The sequence below is a fragment of the Rhinopithecus roxellana genome, chromosome 10 (assembly GCF_007565055.1).
Source record: "Rhinopithecus roxellana isolate Shanxi Qingling chromosome 10, ASM756505v1, whole genome shotgun sequence".
Taxonomy (NCBI): domain Eukaryota; kingdom Metazoa; phylum Chordata; class Mammalia; order Primates; family Cercopithecidae; genus Rhinopithecus; species Rhinopithecus roxellana.
The window spans coordinates 25,981,482-26,000,744 of NC_044558.1; the positions used below are offsets into that span (position 1 = coordinate 25,981,482).

The following is a 19,263-nucleotide window of genomic DNA, read 5'->3' on the forward strand; positions in this document are numbered from 1 at the left end:
GCCACTGTCTTTGGGATGACTCCAGCCGCCAGTAAGTGGGACAAAATACTAACAAAGCAGCAAGCCACATTTTATAGCTGTTTTTCATCACACTCTAGTTTTTCCTTCATTTTCTTGAATCCCACCCAGCATTTTTCAGTCCCTGCACATAGTTCTTGGTTTGCCACTTCTTCCTGGAGTCACTGTGACACTTGGAAAACTGGGACAAGAGGAATTTAAAGCATTAACTGCAGGGCACCACACCCTGATGCTTCAAATCACCTAACAGAGAGGAAAAGACTACCTGCTTACCAGCTACAGAATTAACATGGGGGTAAAAGTGTTTCAAAAATTGCCATTATATAAATACGAGTTATTTTTTTAGAACCCTAGTGCAGTGATTCTCAACACCATGGACATTTGCGGAGAACAGCTCTTAGTGAACAGGCCTGTCCCACACGTTAAAAGATATTTTAGCGTTCCCTGATCCCTACCCACTAAGTACTAACAGCACACTCTCTCCCTGTCACAACCTAAAACTTACCTGCTTCCCCATTCCCAGGGCTACAGTGGCAGGATGATATTAAGACGTAATAGAGATTTACTCCACGTGATGCAAAACCTGTGTTGCAGAGAAGCTCTGCAAAATCCAACTGCAATTTTAAACGCACTAATGAGAGCTCTATTTAAAGAGCTACCCAACAGGCAGTTTTGTTGATGCTGTTGTTTTCTTATGCTTCACAATGTGTCTACATCTGAAGACCTAATTTACTATGTGATAATAAGTTTCGCTTTTTCATCACTGCCAATCATTTTCTTCAAGCCTACCTCATGGGTCTGAAGCAGCCCAAGTTGTACTGAGAACCATTTCGATGCATGCAAACTGTCTGTTATGTGCTCATGTCACCCTTGTTGTGATTACTTGCTAGAAGTGTTAAAATTCAAAAGCTATAATCTCACATGCTTATGATTTTGCAACTGGATTTTACCAAGGCACACCATCTATATATTCACAGCAGCAAAGGAATAAAATCTAGTCCCCTAGAAAAATAAAACACTCACCTCCGCTTATCATTAAAGAAGTTTGGCTTCTCCGCCTGAACAATGACCACATCGAACAGGTCCCTCCAGTCTTTCCCAACGATATAACTCATCCCTTTGTCCCTAGGGCAACAAGCCAGCCAGGTTAGTCTATAACACTGAAGGGATTAACTATGTTTGTAACTTTTTCTTCCCAATTTCCAACTGCTAAAACAAATGGGATACAAGGAGTGTGCCAGAAGCTAGCAATGAAACACAGAGCAACTTACACAAAGCTACTGGGGCTATTGGTGATGAGAAACATCTTCTTGCCATGATCAGCCAGTTTGGCCAACACTGCACGGGTCTGCTCAGCATAGCAGATGTACTTTTCTAAGAGCAAGAGAAAAATTCACACACAGATTCAGCATGATATTGGTCAATCTGCAAGTACTTTCTAAATGGGGGTATGGGTCCAGCACTGTCCTAGGCACAGGAGAAGGAATAAAGGCCTTAAGGAAGACGCTTTGCCCAGTGGAAAATGGGTACATCTGGTGCATCAGTCACAAAGACCCTGTCTCCTCGGTCTAAGTGGAAGCAACTAAGTGGCTATAGCTGCCAGTGCCTCTCTTTTTAAGTCAGAATTATGTCAAGTTCCAGGACAAAGAGGAGACGGCTAACATGCCAGGATGCCAGGTCCTTACAGAGCACTCATGCAGCCCCTGCTTAGCACCTGGAATGCAAAGTAAAATGCCGGCATGGTTGCACAAGAAACGGAAGGCTGAAACTCTCTTTGCGATACTGCTGAGCACATACCAATGTCCGCTTCAATCGCTCTGTACATTATTCCTTTGATGTGGACGTCTCGAATTGCATCCTGCCAAAAGATACATTTTTAATCAGCGAAAATACAACTGAGATAGCCTGAGTAACAGTACAAGTGAAATGGCAGTCAATGATAACTTCTATCCCTAGAAAGTCCGACAATCCAGGCACTACACAAAATCTAAATTCTGGTCCATTTTCTCTATTTTTTTTTTTTTTTTTTTTTTGAGACAGAGTCTTGTTATATCACCCAGGCTGAAGTGCAGTGGTGCTGTCTCAGCTCAGTGCAGCTCTGCCTCCTGGGTTCAAGTGATTCTCCTGCCTCAGCCTCCAGAGTAGTTGGGATTACAGATACCCACCAGCACATCAGGCTAATTTTTGTGTTTTTAATAGAGATGGGGTTTCACCATTTTGGCCAGGCTGGTCTCGAACTCCTGGCCTCAAGTAATCCGCCTGCCTTAGCCGCCCAAAGTGCTGGGATTGCAGGTGTGAGCCACCACACCCGGCTAATTCTGGTCCATTTTCATAGGCAGCCCCTTGTGAAAGCAAAAGTTTCCATGGTGATGGTGGCAATTTCCAATGCAATTTCAAAAGAGTGTTTGGAAGAGGTAATTTCTGTGAATAATTCCGAATAAAGTCCCACATGACACACGGTAATTTATAAGCAGTATTGTGAACAAATGATCCCAGGCCATCTGGACAAAGGGAGTTATTGCTCTTTTATCTTTGTGCCCTTTCCGTCCCTAGACCCCAATGGCAAATTCCATAACACAGAATGAGAGGCAGAGACAAACAGCTAACAGGTTTCTCCTTCTCTCTTTGGTGCCACCAGTAGGGCAACGAACTGGCAGTAAGACTGTAGCTCAGGCAGAGATGTGGTCCAGGGAGAGGAAGAGGAGGTGGTTAAACCCTCTGTGGGTTCAGGAGTGTGGCAGCATGAGAGCTGGCAGGTGTCAAAAAAGGGTCCCACTGGCAGGTGACACTGCACAGGGCTTCTATGTGGTGACATTCCTAGAGGCCTATGGACACTTTCTAGAGCCAGTAGCAGGAGACAGGGTTGCAGGCAAAATTGTGTCTAAGCCTTAGACTGTTGCTGGGAGATTTCTGTTAAGAGGGAGCACTTCTGGACTGCAATCTCAACCTCAATTACCTTTCAGCACAAGCCTGATTCAATTTCACACCAGCAGCAGAAGGCAGTAGTTAAATGCAAGTCGGACTGCCTGGCTTAAAATCAAGGCTCTGCTATTTACCAGCTGTGTGACCTTGGGCAAGCAAGTCAACCTCACTGTGCCTCGACGTCCTTATTTGTAAAATGGTAAGAATAGTGCCTACCTTGGCATTATTATGAAGATTTAGTAAGTTAACACGCCTAAAGCACTCATAAGAACAGTGCCTGGGACCTAGTAAACTCTACACAAGTATTTGTTCTTGGTGGTAGTAACACTTGCAGTAAAAACTGAGCTTTCAAATCAACATCTCGCCTTACGAATGCACAGGGCTGCTACAAGTGATTCTTAGATTTTTAAAGACAAACTGTATACACAAAAAAGAGAACAGAAACTAAATACCTATATTCAATTTGGATAATACCACACTGATATTGAGAAACTATAATTTATCCTCTATCTTCTTAAAACCCAGGATTCATGCTGCCAAAACTTAAATTTACTTATAAATACATAGCAAAAATATTTTAGTGTGTAAATATGTATCTTTAAAAATATAAATATTTTAAATACATATATTGATAAATATGTTGTAACTATGTAAATACATATAAAATAATATAAACATGTTTTAGTACTAAAATGTTCATACGGCTTAAAGAACATATATAAATATATAAACGTGAATATAAAATACATAAATAAATTTATAAATACAAATGATTTGTACAGTAAGTCCTTAACATCTTCAGTAGGTTCTTAGAAACTGTAACTCTATGTGAAACAACATAAAGCAATATCATTTTTTTTCCTTGTCAACATTAACATGACACTGAAGAAAGTGACATTATTCAAGGATCTGTTGTACATGGTTTCACTTGAAGTCACGGTTGCCAAGAACCTATGGGCAACAGTAAGTATTCACATATGTTCACATAAACATTTACATTTGTTGACATCCCCCGTCCCCTAACTGGATTCTTGCATGGCTTTTGCAGGACTTTAGAAAGCCACATGGAACTTTGTGGGCAAAGAAAAAAGGCATCCCCTCTGCGCAACTACAGTGGCACAAGTCCCCCAGCCGGGAGCTTGAATATAACCTACATGATGAAGAGGCACCCTGGCCGGGCGTAGTGGCTCAAGCCTGTAATCCCAGTACTTTGGGAGGCTGCGGTGGGCCAATCACTTGAGGTTAGGAGTTGCAGACTAGCCTGGCCAACATGGTGAAACCTCGTCTCTACTAAAAATACAAAAATTAGACAGGCATGGTGGCAGGCACCTGTAATCCCAGCTACTTGGGAGGCTGAGGCAGGAGAATCACTTGAACCTGGGAGGTAGAGGTTGCAGTGAGCCATGATCGCACCACTGCACTCCAGCCTGAGTGACAGAGCAAGACTCTGTTCCAAAAAAAAAAAAAAAAAAAAAAAAGAGGAGGCACCACCTTGCTTGGGCAGACTCAGGAGTGAGTGGGTACAGGTCGGACTTCCACCCCCATCATTCCTTTGGCCAAGTGCACCAGCCCTGGCCTTGACCTTCTGGTCAGAAAGGATCAAAAATCAAGATAACAGTCTCAGCACCATCTTGTTTTAACAAAAATTTTGACTGATTTCCAATTCTCCTGATGTAACAACATCTTTCTTAAAATGTTCAAGGTTAAACCGGATATAAGAGTTCCCAGCTAAGAGACTATTTAAAACACCTAACCTAGAAAGGAGGTTCAAGGCTCTGTGACTCCCACTGCAAAGCTGAAACAGACTCAGCACCGTGATCTCTCACTGTGGATACAACCTTGACATCTTTGTAGAGATGCACAGGCTCATAGTCGATGTTGTTCTTGAGGAAGTATTCATTCACACAGGACAGGAGGGTCATCTCGGGCAGGGAGAAGATGTCCATGAACTGCTTCATCGTGTTTCCATGAGAGCTCTGTAGACAGGGAGGAAGGAGTGCTTTAGAAACAGGGGCCCACGCCAGGGCCAGAGCTATGAAGCACCAGGAACAGCAGGAAGACTTCTCAGTGACTAAATGAGATTCCCATCATCAACACAAAAAAGGAAAGTTCTAATAATAAAATAATAAAATGAGCCAGGCGTGGTGGCTCACGCCTGTAATCCCAGCACTTTGGGAGGCCAAGGCAGGTGGATCACCTGAGGTCAGGAGTTCTAGGTCAGCCTGGACAACATCATGAAACCCCATCTCTACTAAAAAATACAAAAATTAGCCGGGCATGGTGGTGCGTGCCTGTAATCCCAGCTACTCAGGAGGCTGAGGCAGGAGAATCGCTTGAACCCAAGAGGTGGAGGTTGCAGTGCAGAGATGGCACCATTGCACTCCAGTCTGGGCAACAAGAGCAAAACCCTGCCTTTAAAAAAAAAAAAAAAAAGAAAGAAAGAAAGGTAAAATGTTCCCCTCGTTCCTTATCATTCATAGCAGAGCTGATGCCTCACTCTAAGTATAACTAGGGTATCAATAGAAATGCCCTGACTTCTCCCAGAGAGTCTAATCACCCTTCCCCTCCCGATTTTTCCTGTGCCCAGTCCCACTTCCGGTTCACACTCTTTCAGGAAGCACAGAGGAAATCCAGCAAACAAATTATTGCCCATAATGACATAAAAACGCACATAACTCTCCTGAACTGGAGCACACCCTCACAGCCCATATTTGAGCTTAAAAAAGACCTTTTCTCTGAATGCTTGCAATTTATACTACAGATTCTCCTCAACTTATGATGGGGTTACATTCTGATAAACCCACTGTAAAAGATGCATTTATACATCTAACCTACCAAACATCATGGCTCAGCCTAGCCTATCTTAAGCATTCTCAGAACATTTATATTAGCCTATAAAGGCTCATTTATATTAGCCTTTATTATAAGGTGTTGAGTGTCTCATATAATTTATTGAATACTGTAATTTATGTTGAAATTACAATGGCTTTGCACCATTGTAAAGTCAAAAAATTTTAAGTAGAATCATTGTTAATGATTCTACTTAAATCAGGGGCCATCTGTACTAAGTTTAGTAACTGACCGCGCAACTTCCATTTCATTTTGACAAACCAAGTAAGTGAGTGCATCCAATAAGACAAGAAAGAAAAATTCTGAGTGGAAAGAGAACCACAAAAGTTAGAAAAGCAGAGGTTTCCCTAAAGGTAAACAGGGTGGCTGTGTACCCATCAACTCTGGCATTTCACAGCCATTCGTCAGGGGAAGCAGTAGCTGTCACACTGACAGCCCCAATCTGTTCCGGAGTCCACTCCAGAAACTAGGGACATTCCTGGAGATGGGGTGGCAAACGGGGTAGGTATGTGGGAGGTAAAAACAGCCTTCACCAGGTGTGGAGGAAGGGCTTCAGAAAGGAGAAGCATGAAAGAATCTGGGGGTGTCCCCTTCAAACACTAGTCTCTCTCAACATACAATCTCAAATTTCCCTGTCAATTCCATATGAGCAGTAGGTAACTTCAACAAGGCCATGTTTCAAGAAGGAAAAAGGCAGCTTTAAATGAATAAAGTGCTGCTCATTACCTTTCCGTAGAAGTCGCTCATCTGCTCCAAAGGCACATGGGACCCCTCGTACATTTCAATGACTTCTTCATCAGGGACAACACTGAGGCCTCTGGAAAAACCAGACGGTGCAGTTAAAGAGCTCAACTAGAGAGACCAATGATTTTCACACCCCTGTGCAGTGCTGGGATTTTTCAATTGAGGTGCAAGACCCCGTCGTCACGACGAGGCCAAATGTGCCACAAGTAAATGCTACAAATATCAGGTAAGATGCTACTACATTTACTACTACTACTGTTCTAACAAGAACAGTAACAAGAGCAGGAATAATAATAGTTAATATTACATGGCACGTACTATAGGCCAGATATGAATTACACCCAGTCATTTGTGTAATTCTCAGCAGTCCTAGGAGGAAGGCACTATTACTCTTCCCATTTCCAGCTGAGGTAACTAAAGCACAGAAAGGTCATGTACCTGTTCAAGGTCACCAAAGTAGGAAGCGGTGGATCCAGATTAGAACCCAGGTTTTCTGGCTCTATGGCCCAGGCTCTTACACCACTAAGGCACAAGGCTTCCTAATGACTTGCTTTGGGGTGGGCTGGCTTTTGTTTTAATGTATTTAATATATTAGGGCAGAGAAAGGTTGTTTTTGTCTCCATCAGACATCCTCCTGCCCTCTAATACTCTAGCCTGAGATAGGAGCTGATTTGGTTTGGCTGTGTCTCCACCTAAATCTCATCTTGAATTGTAGCTCCAATAATTCCCATAGGCTGTGGGAGGGACTTGATGGGAGATCACTGAATCACCGAAGCTGTTTCCCCCATACTGTTCTCGTAGTAGTGAGTAAGCCTCACGAGATCAGATGATTTTATTAGGGGTCTCCCCTTTCACTTGGCTCTCATTCTGTCTTGCCTGCCACCATGTAAGGCGTGCCTTTCACCTTCTGCCGTGATTGTGAGGCCTCCCCAGCTATGTGGAACTGTGAGTCCATTAAGCCTCTTTTTCTTTATAAATTACCCAGTCTCAGGTATGTCTTTATCAGTAGTGTGAGAACAGACTAATAAAAGTGCTGAGAATGGAAATTGCCACACCCAAGGCTCAGTGGACTAAACCCCGTGACATGAGGCAGGAAGCCCTGTGGCACCACCACCTTGGAGAGGCAATGACCCTGAATGCTTTGTGACACTGAAGGCCAGTTTCCTCATCTACCATCTGCCTGCCTCTGGAATCTGCAAATGAATCTACTTCTTCCACATACAAAAAAAAAAAAATGAATTATGAAGTCAGTGGCCAGGGTTTCACTCCTGCCTCTGCCACCAGTGACTAGAGCAGGTGCCTTCACCTGTTCAGCTGGACTCATCCACGCTCAAGCGTCAGGAGAGGAAACACCTGCTCTTCTACCCCTTCTGTGGAGGAGAAAGTGCTTGAGAAATAGACACCAATGATTACAAAACTACAGACTGAATAGTACAGGAAATGTCACGCTGTGCTACAGCAGGAGTATAAATAATTCAAGAAGAATTTTAGTTACTAACACAACAGGTTGCTTAGCATACAAAACCACATGGTCCACAGTAAAACCTATGTACGATATCATTTATGTTTTGCTATGTAACATTAACAAAAAGATCACTTCGACCTCTTTCCTCCCGTCTCCATCACTCACATTACTTTAAAAAGTTATCTGAGTGGATTCATTAATATTTTGCCTCTGATCTTGATTAATCTGTTACAACTACCAGCCTTTGAAAAAAATAGAAACACCGGACTCCCTTTATCTTTGCTCCAGAAATAAGATAAGACACTGGCACTAAGCCAGATCGTTTGAGGCAGTGACCTTGGAAATCAGCCCTTGCTGAGCAGCAGCAGTCACATGTCCACACTGCTAAGGCTCTACCACTGGAGAGAAAATATAAAAAGTAAAGTGATTCGGCCGGGTCAGAGTTATTTCTCTGCCCTTTGGAAGACACTGCTGCCTCTAAGGCACAGGCACAGCCACCCAGGCTGCATCCACAAGAGCCAAACAACCAAATGGCAACTCAGAAGAGGCAGTGAAATCTGCCAGCTGAATTCCCCAAGAAGCAGCTGCATGAAACCAAGAGCCACACACAACTGCAGCAGGCATGGGCAGACTGCGCGGCCACATCGGAATGCAGCCTCGACCAGCATCGAAACCGAAGTGGAAGTTCCTTTTCCCCCGCTCAGAGTGAGCAGCACGAGGTTAGGAGCAAGATCTGCAAAGGCTTCAAATCCCTGCTCCCTTCATCACTAGGGATATTACCTTGACAAGTAATTTATCTCTTTTGGGTCTCAAAGTCTTCATTCTTAAAGCAGGGAACTATAAAAGTGCCTACTTCCTGATGTCACTGAGAAGATCACAGGAGCTACTACATATAGAATAGTTGGTGTATGGTAAGCACTGTAGAGAGGTTTCACTAGTGTGGCTGTGAAGGGAACCACCCCAGCTTTTCAAAAGGTTCCTAGTAAAAACTTAAAATGTAGGTACAAAAATGGGGCTGTGGTGGGGGACTCCTCTCCACCTCCCCAGCCGGCAGCACTCACTGCTATGGCCCAAACATCATAAAATTCACCCTGGTGTAGGGACTGGAGACCTGCGTCAGGGCTTAGAAACAAACTAGGCTGAGATGAACATTTTCTTCCCACCTTCTCTCATTCATGACCCCTTCTGGAGTGAAAGAGAAGAAAAGTGACATTTCTGCAGGCCCAGGCACTTAAACCACTAAGGTACAAAGCTTCCTAATGACTTGCTTTGGGGTAGGCTGGCCTTTTTTTTTTTTTTTTTTTAACATATTTAACACATTGGGGCAGAGAAAGGCTGTTTTTGTCTCCATCAGACATCCTCCTGCCCTCTAATACTCTTCCCTGAGACAAGTGCTAAGAGTGGAAGTGGCCACACACAAGGCTCAGTGACATGAGGCAGGAAGCCCAGTGGCACCACCCTGTATTTTGGGCCCTGTGCAGATATGCTTCATCTTCACAAGCTGTCCCTTAGGCAGGGACTGGAATCATATCTGCTTTACACGAGGAAACCAAGGCTTTCAGAGGGTCCAGAGATTGCTCAAGACCATACACACGTGAGCCGTGGAGCTGGGGTTTGCACCCAGGAAGTGTGAGCGACTCGAGTCCACACACTCCCTCCAAAGGCCAGCTCACCTCAACACCCATCTCAGCAGCGAAGCAACAGTGAACTTCCTACAGCCTCATTCTGAACGCTCCTTCCCCCTGAATGCCTCAGTGGCTCTTTCTACTGTCCACACTCCTTGCCAAAATGGACAGTGTATATACAAGAAACAAGGCAATTCTTCTCCTGTGAACCCCAGGAGAAGAGAGGGGAAAAAGGGCATTTCAGGCTGAGAGGGTGAGCAGAGGACTCACCACAAGTTGGCCATGGAGGGTGGGTAGGATTTCAAGAAGCAGAGAGGAAAGAAAACTGCACCCTGGCTGAACTCCAGCAGGAGCAAGTGCCAGGTGACAAGAAAGAAGACGTCAAGGGAAAAGAATCCCTGTGCTGTCTTCGCCTGCCCGGCATCCTCTCTTCATCATAATGGTTCAAGACCAAACACATGACCCAAGTCATTCTGATGAGATTCAGTCCTGAGACTCCGGCGGAATGTGGAGAAACAAAGCTCCTCTGTTCCTCTTGACCTGGAGCTGTGGGGGATGTGGGCCTGGAGTGCCAGGGGTCACTAAGGAGGGGCTTGCCTGAGAGTGAGCCAAGTCAGAAAGGAAGGCCAAGAGATGGAAAGAGTTCTGAAAATAGTAATTTGGCCCCTAGAGCCAGCCACACCTGCAAACTCACTCTGTCTGTGGACTGTACAATTAGTTTCTGAGCCAGTTTGAGTTTCAGTCACTTGCAAACAAGAGTCTTGACCAACCTAGTAAGTTAAGCAGCTGTGTATGGAAGAAGAGGAAGCGAAGGGTTTAAAGCAGGTTGATAAAAATCTCAAACCTAAGCCTAAGCATATGGCTTAGCCTTTATTCTGTAGAGAGCAGGGAGCCATCCAGGGATTCAGAGGAGGGGATTATCGGGAGTAATGATTTAGGGAATCAGTCTGGCAAAAATGTCCAGAAGTGTCCATGATGGAGTGCCCTGCAGCAAACCCCAAGATCCCAGGAGAGAAGGGTAAGTGTCTAGGGAGGGGCCGACAGCAGAAACAGAGATGGAGAGACAGAACAAAGACACCTGGTGAGGATTCTCATAAGCATGCATAACCTTGCCTTCTTCGTTCTCTCCCCCACCTTCACCACTGCAATAATTATTCTGGGAAAACATTAGGAGCTATGAGTAAGAGAACAAACGAATGTTCATTTAAGAGGTTTAGAGAAAGAAAAAAACTAAAAATTGGAATATGTTAAATGTAGCAACAACTTTAAAATATACGTTAAAAAGTCTATTGGGAATGGTACAATCTGGAGGTCAACTGAGTCATTTCAAAAGCCTTAAAATGAATGAACAACGTTCACCCGGCAATTTCACTTACAAAGATTTTTCCTAAGAAAATGAGACATGTGCACAAAAATGTATTAATTATATTTAATATACATGTTACTTACAAAATAAATGAAAAGTTTTTTTTTTTTTAATTTTTAGGTTCAGGGGTACATGTGCAGGTTTGTCATATAGGCAAATTCATGTCACGTGGGTTTGTTGTAGATATTTCATCACCCAGCTACTAAGCCCTAGTACCCTACCCATTAGTTATTTTTCCTGATCCTCTCCCTCCTCCCACCCTCCATCCTCCAGTAGACCCCAGAGTCTATTGTTCACCTCTATGTGTTCACGAGTTCTCATCATTTAGCTTCCACTTGTGAGAACATGCAGTATTTGGCTTCCTGTTCCTGCATTAGTTTGCTAAGGATAATGGCCTCCAGCTCCATCCATGTTCCCGCAAAAGATGTGATCTTGTTGGAAAGATTATTTGTAATTGTCCATACTAAAATAGATTCACTACCCCCCAAAAAAATGTGTTGAGGGACTCCAGCTATCCCTTATACCTTCAGAAAGGCCACACGGCATGGTGGCCAAGAGCACAGACTCTGGTCCCAGGCTGCCTGGGTCTGAATTCTAGCCCAGGCAATTATTTGCTGTGTGACCTTGGGGCAAGTTACTTAACACCTCTGGCACTAATAATAGTACCTACTTCATATAGTTATTTTGAGGATTAAATGAGTTAACTCAAAACCCTTATAACAGTGCCTGTCCCACAGTAAGAGTCAATATTTGCTGGTCACTATTAGTATTACTATTACCATCATCACCACCACTTCCTCCCCATCCTGAAACACCATTAAAGTGAGAGTAAAAACAGTCAAAGGAAATGAGAACAGAGATGTCAATAGACAAGACATTTCCACAAGACACTGGAAGACAAACAGAGGATGCAAAGAAGGTATCTGACTTAACATTGACAACAGAGGCCTGCGAGGGTACACCCATGACAACAACTGATTCCCTACCACAAGCTACAGAAAGGCTCAGCACAAGGAGGCACCAGGAAGCTACTGGAGGATACACTCCAGCAAAATGAGGGAGGAAAGCCAGAGAGAGGAAGAGAAGGGAACTCGAAACATGGAAAGCGGGGAAGGGAAGACCCAAGACAAGCAACCAAACCAGATCAGACCAGGGGGGACAGTCAATTTTAAAAAACAAAAGTGACAGATTATTGAAAACATCTGAATTATTGGAAAATAAATACATGCCTGACATTTGTAATGGACCATTTGGAAAAAATCAGAGATTCCTACACAGAAAACTAGGCAAACAAAAACTAAGATTATTGTTAAAATCTAAGAAAAACAAAATATTGTACAAGAAAGAAAATAATCGCACTGTACTACCTGGCTTAAGAGTAAACCAGCTGGACATGGTGGCTCACAGTTGTAATCCCAGCACTTTGGGAGGCTGAGGCGGGCAGATCACCTAAAATCAGGAGTTCGAGACTAGCCTGGCCAACATGGTGAAACCCCATCTCTACTAAAAATACGAAACTAGCCGGGCATGGTGGCACATGCCTGTAATCCCAGCTCTTTGGGAGGGTAAGGTAGGAGAATCACTTGAACCTGGGAGGCAGAGGTTTCAGTGAGCTGAGATCTCGCCACTGCACTCCAGCCTGGGTGACAAGAGGGAGACTCCGTCTCAATAACAACAACAAAAAGTGAACCAGATAAGACCTTCTAAGTCATAATGTAAACAGTGACCAGTATAACCACCAAAAACTGAGTTCTGAATGAGATGAGAGGAACGAGACTGGAGAAGTGGGAGGAGGTGCCAGAAAGCTAAGTCCTTATCTATCACAGCAGGGACAATGTCCAGAATTAATAAACTAGGAAATAGAAGAATGAGCACGTTACTTAAAAAATCTAAAGACTTTAAAGGTTTTGGGGGCAGCGGGGAGCACAAAAGATTGCTGCTGACCCCTGTGACACCTTTAATCCTGTTTCACTGTGTGACTCTATCCATGTTTCACTTTGATTTTAAAAGCAAATAAGCATTAAGTTTAACAAACAGTCTGTGAGAGAAGAACGTAAGCTAAGATGTGCATACTTTTAAGTATAAATATAAACCTAAATACAAATCACACTCCTAAATCCCCTTCCAAATTAGAGAATTAAAAAAGGCAAAATCCTCCATAATTTAAAAATTATAAAGATGGCCAGGTCTGGTGGCTCATGCCTATAATCCCAGCACTTTGGGAGGCTGAGGCAGGCAGATCACTTGGGGTCAGGAGTTCGAGACCAGCCTGGCTAATATGGTGAAACCCTGTCTTTACTAAAAATATAACAATTAGCCAGGCATAGTGACACGTGCCTATAGTCCCAGCTAATTGGGAGGTTGGGGCAGAACTGCTTGAACCTGGTAGGCAGAGGCACATGAGCCTAGATTGTTTCACTGCACTACAGCCTGGGCATCGCAGCGAGACTCCATCTCCAAAAAAAAAAAAAGTTACAAAGATTTCCAGCTATGAATAGACCAAAAATAAAAGTCTCAATATCCAAACCACCCAAATACCATGGTGGGAAGGAGAACCCTGTTCCCTCACCCCCATAGCCCTCTTGCTCCAAGCCTCCTCACCAGGACCCTCCCTCAGCTTGCCAGCCAGCACCTCTGGAAAACCATTCCTCCTTCCAGTCCTCCCGACTGCTCCCTACCTCTGAGCACATTTCTTTCTTTCTTTTTTTTTTTTTTTTTGAGACGGAGTCTCGCTCTGTCACCCAGGCTGGAGTGCAGTGGTGCGATCTCAGCTCACTGCAAGCTCCGCCTCCCGGGTTCATGCCATTCTCCTGCCTCAGTCTCCCCAGTAGCTGGGACTACAAGAGGCCACCACCACGCCCGGCTAATTTTTTGTGTTTTTAATAGAGACAGGGTTTCACCGTGTTAGCCAGGATGGTCTTGATCTCCTGACCTCATGATCCGCCCGCCTCGGCCTCCCAAAGTGCTGGGGTTACAGGCATGAGCCACCACACCCGGCCACCTCTGAGCACATTTCTATCATCACCTCTGTCACTCCGAACTGCAGTCAAGTTTACTTACATGACTTCCCAACCACACTCTGAGCTCCTTGAGGACATCAGTGCAAACCAAGCCTTAGCACCTATCATGGTAGCAGGCCTCAACAAATGCTCTTGAATAAGTGAGTGAGTGGATGAATCATATCCACACTGCAGCCCTCCTCATCACTGAACAGTCAGAGGGTCCTGAAACCCAAAGCACCTGGTTACTTCATGTAAATTAAATGTATCTCCTCTTACTCTTACCTGTAGACAGTTCCCAGCTGGATATAATGAAAAGCATCAATCTTCATTAATACTGCCTTTAAAAACATAAACATATACACATGTAAATAATGTATAACCATTTGCATATTACATAAGCCTTCCAGGTGTCATCATAAATCCTATCAACATTAGGCTGCCCTAACAAGGAAGCACACTGTATGTTCCTGAAAGGGTTGCTTGTTAATTAATATGCTGTACAGCTCTTTAAAGAAATGGCCTATCTGCAAAAGACGGGGAAAAAAAATAGATATGGCAAGTGGTTCTTCCTCAAAACACCAAAATGACTACTAGAAATAAACAGTACCTCCTAAATAGCTAAATGCATTTATGCTTTTCTAATACATAGTTTCTTCCAGAAGATTCTATCCAAAGATATGTGAATTTGGTTCTGCAGTCCCAAATAATATAATTTAAAACGAATTTGCCCATTCAGTGAAGTACCAAGAGTACATTTCATTTCCAAACATCATTAAACCACAGAAAAACAGGAGAAGTAAACCTACCCGCTGCACATCATAATGAAGTCCACGAATTGCAAAATTTGGGTCGTACTCATACTTCCTGATTTCTGCTGGATACTAAGAAAGAAGAAAGGAACTGGTTTTAGCCAACAATGTGCTAAGTGCAGGATCCTGTCCAGATCTGGCCCTTGTACAAAGGCTGAGGTAGTTGATACACCAGTGGGAAGCTGGAGTCAGAACGGGCAGACCACAGCTTGTCCCTCCGCTTCCAGTCCAAGTGCCTCCCAGCAAGCACCCCAGCCAGAGCCTTCCATCCTGCCCTGCGCCCTGTCTATCTGCCCAAGCACAGGTTGGGCCTCGTTCCCTCCCGTGCCAACTTCTCTCAACTCTCTCCTCTCTTTCCCTCCCCTACCTGTGTCCCTAGACTCCCAGATCCCTAAGACCCCAGCAACACATCGGCTTCAACCTCCACCCAGCACTCCCTGCTTTTATCTTCAAGGCTGCTGTGGAGAGGCTGGAAAGTGCCCTCTAATACTGGAAGCACAACTTTGCTCAAACTCATTGTCAGCCATCCATTTAACTCATATATGAGCACCTTGATGTGGCAGGCCCCTGGACGGCCCCATTACCAGGTTTCATGGAGAGTCTTAAGGTGAAAACTTCTGAGAGTGGGGCCTCTCCATAGAGCTTTCATTGCTTTTCTCATCTGGACAGCTGGGCAACCCCATGGCTGTCAGACACAGCATTCTCGACACTAGGCCTAGGGAGGCCCTTCCTTGGCACATGGATTACAGTTACTATCCAGCACTCTGTCTCAGAACAGTTGTGAAGGCGGCAGATACGGTTTGGCTCTATGTTCCCAGCCAAGTCTCATCTTGAATTGCAGTTCCCATAATCCCCACGTATTGTGGGAGGGACCTGGCAGGAGACAACTGACTGACGGGGACAGTTTCCCCATACTCACAAGATCTGATGGTTTTATACGGGGAAACCCCTTCACTCGGTTATCATTCTCTCTCTTGCCTGTGCCAATGTAAGATGTGCCTTTTGCCTTCTGTCATGATTGTGAGGCCTCCCCGGCCACATGGAACTGTGAGTCCACTAAATCTTTTTTTCTTTATAAATTACCCGGCCTTGGGTAAGTCTTTATCAGCAGCGTGAAAACAAACTAATACAGCAGCCCAGCTCCTCTGGTATTTCCTATTCTCAAGCCATTCCTCACACTACGCAGAATTGCTGGCTCCTCTTCATCTACTACACCAGGTATCCAAGTCCTTACTTCTCTCCCTAAATCTCAGAATTAGGACACCAGCTACCTTGTGGATGGCACTGATCTGTGGGCACCATTTCTGCTGCTACTACATGGTAGGCCCTACCATCCCCATTTTATTCAGAGGGACATGAGAGGTTCTGAATGAAACAAGCTAGGGTGTGGTGGGCAGAGAATCAGGCTGGGGCCTTCTCCCCTGCTCTCCTCACTGCCCCTCTGCCCTTGGACCACAGACCTGCAGGCCTGAGTCTAGAGAGGCCACATCACTAGGACTTTCTAATTGTGATGCAAGTTGCTTAAGTTAAAATCCAGACAACTATTAAATGCCCAGGAAACCTCCTTCTATGGCTGAGATGCTAATATTTCATGGCCAAGGTTGCATTTGTACAAGAACATTTCCTGGGACCAGCAGGCTGACCCGCATGTGGCAATTTTTCAAGTCAGGCTGCACGAAGCACTTAACTCAAATGTCACATTTGGGATCATTTATCCACCACCAGCCATGTGTGCCAAGAAATCACCAAACTGACATTTCCATCATGGGCGTTTCCAAGAATTGAGAACCCTGTGTATGGTCCTGCATTTTTGCAGACATACTTGACAAGCTGACACAGAACCTAATGCCTAGCACCCTGGATCTGCTTACTGAAGGGGGACCAAGGGACTTCAGCAGCACTGCAATCTCCTGTTAAACTCGTGACTGATGGATGAATAAGAGGGCAGACAGGAAGGAAATATTTTAATATGTCACTGAGAGAGGTGCCTTCACTGAGCATTTGCTACATGCCACACACTAGACACTTTCTATGACTTTCTTTATCCCTCACTACACCATCACAAAGGAAACAGGGCATCTCAAGTCTATTTTACTATTGAATAATCTGAAGATCAGCGGCAAGGAAAGTGCCCAAGGTCACACAGCTAGATAGTGGTTGAGCCAGTATTTGAACCCAGGTCCGCATCACACCCAAGTCCACCCCTAACCACCACATAATCAATTCTGAACCAACTCTAAGCCACCATATACTGGACACTCATAGCCTCCCTGTGACAGCAGCACCTCAGAGGGGCTCAACAAGTTTGCTGAAAGCCTTTGCAGTTACGAGTGGAGCACAAACTATTTTAGTTGATTGCTGGCACTTATACTGAGAGTGTTCACTGCTGAAAAGTCTGCTGGTTCTTTCTTTGAATGACGCTTATCTAGGCTCCCCAGCAGGACATGCCCTCCACACACTCACATTCCCTTTGCCTCTCACTCTCAATGTTATTCTTGGGGAGCCACCCCTGAGAAATACACAATGTTTATTTGGTCCAAAGACCATAGTGAGTGACTATATGAGTCCGTTCTCACACTGCTAATAAACACATACCTGAGACTGGGTAATTTATAAAGCAAAGAGGTTTAATGGACTCACAGTTCCACATGGCTGGGGAGACCTCACAATCATGGAGGAAAGTCACATCTTACATGGCAGCAAGCAAGAGAGCTTGTGCAGGAGAACTTGTCTTTATAAAACCATTAGATTTCTCGAGACTTACTCACTATCGCGAGAACAGCACAGGAAAAACCCACCCCCATGATTCAATTACCTCCCACCAGGCCCCTCCCATGACAAGTGGGGATTATGGGAACTACAATTCAAGATGAGATTTGGGTGGGGACACAGACAAACCATATCAATGACCTTGAAAACTGTCAGATGCAGCTGGAAAAGCCGCAACAGGACAATGTCATAATGAAGAATATAGGTTCTGAGGCTGAGAGACCACGCTTCAAAACCTGCTCCTGCCATGTGCTAGCTGGGTGACTCTGGGCAAGGTCATCTGTCCCTCTGATGAGCCTTGGTTTTCTCATCTACTAAGTAAAGATAACAAGAATCCCATCCTTTTGGAAGTGCAAAGGATTCAGCCCAAAAATGCGTGTGGCAAGTCAGGGCAGTGCCTGGCACATGGCAAGTGCTCAATAAAATGGAGTGGCTTCGCTGGATTGGGAACTGGCAGCCTGGGGTTTTAGGTCCACCCTACTAGCCCCTGTTACTCTCCTGTATGACTTTAGGTAAGTCTTCTCCAAGGCCTCTTCTAGTCGAACCATTTTGACTAGGGTCTATGCTCTACTCCTGCCCCAAAATTGTAATCTCCCCATACAACCAGCCTGGTCAAAAACACCCTCATGATTGGCCCATTTCCAATACATACACACATAGCATCAGTAGAACATCTGTTAACAGTGACATCCAGCTCAGGAACCAAAGCTGCTCACATTGGCCAGTTGGCTACAGTCCTCTCCAATGGTCTCAGCTAGATTTTCAGGACTTTTCATACTTTAGAAACTTTTCACCACCCAAGGGGGAAAAAATAAAAAGACTCACCCAAGGTGAGGTATTATGGAGATAACTGGCATCTCTAAAAGGAGTAAGAAATATAAAAGACAAAAGCGTTGATTTCATCTCCCAGCTTCACACCTTAGTCAGCATTTTTTCTCATTAGTTGGCACCACTGATCACCTCATTGTTCATATCCAAAGCATCGGCTGTGACCCCTCGCACTCCGTGTCCGTGTCTGATCTCTCAGCAAATGCTATCCTTTTTCCTTTAAATAAACTTTTAGGATAGTTTTAGGCTTACGGAAAGGTTGCAAATACTGAGTTTCTGTATGTATACACCCAATGCCCAGTTTCCTCCAACAAAAGATTAAAAGCCTTTTGACTTGGGGTTTTTATTAAAATTCTAATTTAGGCCCAGTCTGGCTTCCTGTAGTACCTTGACTTTGTTCTAATCCCAGTTACAATCTGGGCAAACTCCTGTGTGCTGATAAAGAGCAAAGCGTCCCCCTGAAAATGCTACAGAAACGTCCCTACAGCTTCAAGCAAAGTTAATACCAAAATGCAACAGAGAACCCAGGACTTCTCCATGTGTGCCCAATTCCTACAGTCCTGGGTAATTACAGCTCTCAGACACAGCTAAAACCTCTATATTACAACACTGCTGTGGGTTCCTGAGGTCCAGAGGCCTATAAACATATCTGTTTTCCAGAGGTCTCAGTTTAATATTTAAAGTAGCCTAAATTACGAGTCTAATTAGAGGCAATGCAGAAGGGCACAAAAACTAAGCTCTCTAAAACCCACCCAAAACACGATGCTAGAGTAACATGACCTCATCAGAATGCTGGCCCCACATGAAGCACAACTCTCTCACTTACCTGCGGAACTCATGGATGCAGACGTCAAGTGTTTAGTGA

The 19,263-nt window shown here is 44.5% G+C and overlaps 1 protein-coding gene across 1 annotated transcript in view; it reads right to left on the reverse strand.

The window, feature by feature from the left end:
* NT5DC3 (5'-nucleotidase domain containing 3) overlaps positions 1-19,263 on the reverse strand; it is a 64,500-nt gene that overhangs the window by 14,662 nt on the left and 30,575 nt on the right. The window contains exons 3-9 of the mRNA XM_010357280.2: positions 14,799-14,873; positions 14,275-14,330; positions 6,517-6,607; positions 4,779-4,916; positions 1,816-1,876; positions 1,290-1,392; positions 1,042-1,143 (exon numbers count right to left, since the gene is read on the reverse strand). Coding sequence (XP_010355582.1) covers positions 1,042-1,143; positions 1,290-1,392; positions 1,816-1,876; positions 4,779-4,916; positions 6,517-6,607; positions 14,275-14,330; positions 14,799-14,873 — 626 coding nt within the window. The remainder of the gene's footprint in view (positions 1-1,041; positions 1,144-1,289; positions 1,393-1,815; positions 1,877-4,778; positions 4,917-6,516; positions 6,608-14,274; positions 14,331-14,798; positions 14,874-19,263) is intronic.